The 4,526-nt window shown below is 45.3% G+C and overlaps 1 protein-coding gene across 1 annotated transcript; it reads right to left on the reverse strand.

Moving 5' to 3' along the window:
* Window positions 1-1,347: 1,347 nt before the first annotated feature.
* Window positions 1,348-2,842, reverse strand: LOC119312957 (probable xyloglucan endotransglucosylase/hydrolase protein 30). Its single transcript, XM_037588751.1, has one exon. The coding sequence runs from the start codon at window positions 2,588-2,590 to the stop codon at window positions 1,508-1,510; it is 1,083 nt and encodes a 360-aa protein (XP_037444648.1). The 5' UTR covers window positions 2,591-2,842; the 3' UTR covers window positions 1,348-1,507.
* Window positions 2,843-4,526: the final 1,684 nt, after the last annotated feature.

Consider the following 4,526-nt stretch of genomic DNA (forward strand, 5'->3'; position numbering starts at 1 on the left):
TGAAAATAGGTAAGAACTATTTTGACAAAATACTTGACTTACTTTTGCACTAGTATATAAATCTCGGCAGAAAAGAAAACAAAAGTTGACCTCACAGCAAAAAAGACAAAATTTATTTACTATTATATGTCACTATTCACACTATTTTAGCCAAAATTTTGTCTTTTTTGAAAAAAGTCAAAGGGATATTTTCTTCGTGGATTTTTTTCTCACGAGTACAATAGAAGGTCAAGTTTATTTCAAAAATATTTTCAGGAATTTTTGACTTTTTGTTGAATTACTAAAAAAAATTCCATATAGGGTGCATATGTCCCATAGACCAAAAGTTCCCCTCCCGTGTACACCATCTACCTCCACCCGAACCACGGTGGGGCCAAGCGATTCACTGTCGTCATCACCGTGTACTACACCCCCATCAACTGATACCCAATCGCAACACTCATGTTAGTCCAGGAGTGCATGTTGTATTCCAGTTCCCGGTACCTTCTATGCCCATACCCATGAAATTTAAATACTAGTACGTACTCCCTCCGTCCGAAAATACTTGTCGTCAAAATGGACAAAAAAGAATGTATCTAGAACTAAAATACATTTAGATACATCACCTTTTATTCATTTTGATGACAAGTATTTCCGGACGGAGGGAGTAGTATCTAGGGACACGTCAAAACACACACGAATGGGGTTGTACAATATGCTTCGATAGAAACAAAATGGTGAGTAAACTAATCATCTTTTGCTCCGGGAAGCCGTTCTCTTTATAAGAATCTTTCGAGATAGGCAGTGGCATTAAATCACTGGTCCTCGGACAGATCAATAGCTCGGAATCGCTTGGTTATGAGCTATGTCCTTGGGTGGGTCAGAGGCTATGGGAGCTTAAAACAAGTGATGCAAGAAAGACAATATTTTATCAATGTCCTGGCCTCGGTTTCAAGACGATGCACCTACCTGACACATGAAATTTATTTGTTAGTACAAAGTTGATAAAAAATAAACCTCTAACAGTAAGGTTCTGTCCTCATAAGAGTAAAGGCACGCTAAGTAAATCCAACATACAGGCTAGTTAATATTGTGTGGTTTCCAGCAATATATTTCAACCTGAATGTTTTAAACAAATACTAACATTTGTAGGTTCGGTAGTTATGCTTTTTGCAAGAACATTGCTTAATTTCTAGGTCCAAGTTTTGAAGCCGTTCATAGTTCAGTCTAACCAAAGAATATGTTGTAGTATCATATGTTGCCATCATAGCCTAACTAGTTGAGTTAGTACATAATGAGAAGATAATGATACTGGTCCTGCTAATGGATTAATTAGCACCACCTTTAATCTATCAGTGACCCACTCAATTAGGTACTAGCTTTTTTTTTACTTATTATTATATTAGATACAAAACTAAACAGCTCCATCAACCAACTGCTCATCATAATAATCATTTTCTTATCACTAGCTAAGCAACTGTACAGGCAACAACGTGGCCGCCGGTGGTCCTTCCGATCAGGCGATCACTCAGTCGGCGGCCTGCATCATGGACACAAGCGGCGCCGGCGCAGTCGTCCGGGAGCGGAACGAGGCCTTGGACTCTCCCCACCGCTCGAACATCTGCCGCTCCGCCGCGTTCACCTCGCACTCCGGCAGCGCCGCCGGGTACCGGTCCGTGTCGTAGCACACCGTGTACACCATCTGCCTCCGCCTGAACCGCCGCATGTCCGCGCGCTTCCGTGCCGTCATGACCGCGTACTCCGCCGTCATCAGCTCCCACTCCGCCGTGGCGCACCGCTGCGTGGAAGCGCCGAGGTGGAGCTGGCGGATGTCTGCGCCGGTGGCGTCGGCGGGGCAGCCGCGGAGCACGAGCCCCGAGAAGTCGGCGGTGAAGGGCCCGTGCCTGTAGTCCACCGTGTGCTTGCCGTTCTCGGTGGCCCAGGTGGAGCCATCCCAGATGGTCACGTACACCGCCATGGGCTTGGACGGGTAGTCAGCGCCCATGTCACTGTCGTCGCCGTCGGGACCCATGCCGTCGTCCGTAAAACGACGGCGACTACGGCGGTGCTGCGCCTCGCGGACGGGGGTGCCGTCGACGTAGAAAACGATGGAACTGGAGGACCAGAGGATGGAGAACCTGTGCTTCGCGGCGGTGGGGTCGAAGGGAAGCACGTACCGCTCCTCCCGGCCGCGCGCCGTGCTGCCGTTGCCGTACACGTTGGTCTGCATCCGCCACCGGTGGCCCGCGCGGTTGCCGAGGAACTCGAAGTCCAGCTCGTCGTGGGTGGCCTCGAAGACGTCGCCGTTGGAGAGATAGAAGGCAACGACGACGCCGGCCGTGTGGCCGGCGGGGAGCTTGACGTCCGCGCTGAAGAGCCCGTGGTGGTAGTAGCGCTTGGAGATGAAGCCGGAGCCGGTGCTGCGGTCCAGGGTGATGCTCACGGCGTCGCCGCCGGAGGAGCGAACCATGTTTGACTCGCCGAAGAGCGGCGCGAAGGCCTCGTCGAAGGCCACCGTCGGCACCTCGTCGAAACCCGCGGCCGCGCAGAACACGGCGGCATGCATGCAGGAGGCGAAAAACAATAGCAGCATCACCGCTGCTGCCGCCATGATCAGTCGAAGGATGGAAGTTTCTTGGCGCTGATCAATCGGCCGATGCACCTCCTTGAGTAACAATATTGGAGGAGACGAGTTAAGTGGAAAGGGGTTTGGATTTGTGTTTATATACGATGTGATGTCGCAAAAATTGGTTGGTTTGGGGAGTAGATAGGAACATGACGGTGGAAATGATAGGGAGGTTAGAGATGGTCGTAGCACCACGTAATAAGCTAGGTGGAGGTTGGAGATGGCACCGGCGGCGCCGCGCCGGTCCTTACCTGGTTGGCTGGGCTCACGGGACATCTATATCTATTTATCTAATGCAAGATTCCATTTTATTTTATACTCCCTCCGTCCCAAAATTCTTGTCTTAGATTTGTCCAAATACGGATGCATCAAGTCACGTTTTAGTATTAGGCACATCCGTATCTAGACAAATTTAAGACAAGAATTTTGGGACGGAGGGAGTATTTCATTTTTGCTTTTTGAGTAGGATATAATCTTCTGGATAGAAAGTTGTGGAAGTGTATTATTGTCTTGTTGAAAAGCCACCCATGCATATCTGTATGTACATTAATATATATATTTGCTTGATTGATTCCTTGATTGTTTTATCCAAGGAGTGATTATTTTCAACTTTTCATGGTTGGTTCTTGGTTGTGTAGGGTTGTGCGTGTGTGTGTCTAAAGAGTAAAGACCAATACATCCACCAAGATACAACTTTCTTGGAGAAGGAATGGATTTTGTTTAGTACTTTTCTTTTTTTACTTTTGCAAGATAAATCTCTTGCTATGAGTGCTCTATCACATAAATGAGGCTGCAGAAATTTAATTAGCTAATGCTTTTTATTTGCATATGCATATATATGTTGTATTTGATTTCTGTGTACATAAATATTTGCATATAATCAAACTCCTTGCACAGAACCTAGAAAAGGAAAGCTTGCTAGGGACATGTGGATATGATCGAAAAGAGCTGATTGGGATATGTTAACTACCTACATGCATAGCGGTTGAGTAAAGTTGAGGTCTCATTCACGGACGGTGCGTACTTATATAAGCGACGACGACTCATCGAGCCGCCAGCGGTTGTCCACTGTGCTAGTACAAAAAATAAATACTTACGCATGTCCTTCTCCAAATTCTAACATCATGTATGCATGCTTTCCACAGTAATTAAGCAACAATTTCAGCCTGCGTGCATAATTACTGTTTCATCTAGCCCAGGTAATCCCCGCATGCATGGTTAATTACTAGTTACTCCCTAGAGATTTCGCTAGGTGGACTACATACGGAGTAAAATGAATGAATCCACACTTAAAATGCATCTATATACATCCGTATCTAGTTCATAGTGAAATCTCTACAAAGACTTACATTTAGGAACGGAGGGAGTACTACTCTCTCCAATCCATAACCATGTCGCAGTTTTGTTCTCCCTCCGTCCCAAAATTTTTGTCTTAGATTTGCCTAGATACAAGAATTTTGGGACGGAGAGAGTACTAAGGTTGCGACTTATTTTGGATCGAAGGTTGTATTTTTTTTGATGGAAAATTAGTAGTTACTATTGGAGTACTAGCAAGCTAGTGATTCCTGAAATTTGAGTATGAACAGCTTTTTGTATAAGTTTAGGGAACAAATCATGTATCATATGTGATCATTGAACTGCATGTGGGGGTGCAACAACTCCTGTTGTGGTAAGATGCTAATAGTCCGTGGGTACTTAACAACAACACCTACTAACTTATTTAAGTGCATTTTGACGGTTATAATTAGTTCTCGTCAATCTTTCATCATGTGAACAATAGAACAAATATAACTATACACACATATGTTCCCATGTGAACAAACCAAAAATGGAGACGACAGAACATGGGCGATTGGCTGTTCTTTCTTGTTCCATTAGGTCTGATGAAACAAAGGATAGTTTATTAGTAGTAGCATGCTGG

This window comes from Triticum dicoccoides, chromosome 5B (genome assembly GCF_002162155.2).
Source record: "Triticum dicoccoides isolate Atlit2015 ecotype Zavitan chromosome 5B, WEW_v2.0, whole genome shotgun sequence".
Taxonomy (NCBI): domain Eukaryota; kingdom Viridiplantae; phylum Streptophyta; class Magnoliopsida; order Poales; family Poaceae; genus Triticum; species Triticum dicoccoides.

Excerpts from the sequence above, each read along its gene's own strand:
- LOC119312957 (XM_037588751.1), bottom strand. The coding sequence starts at position 2,590 with ATGGCGGCAGCAGCGGTGATGCTGCTATTGTTTTTCGCCTCCTGCATG.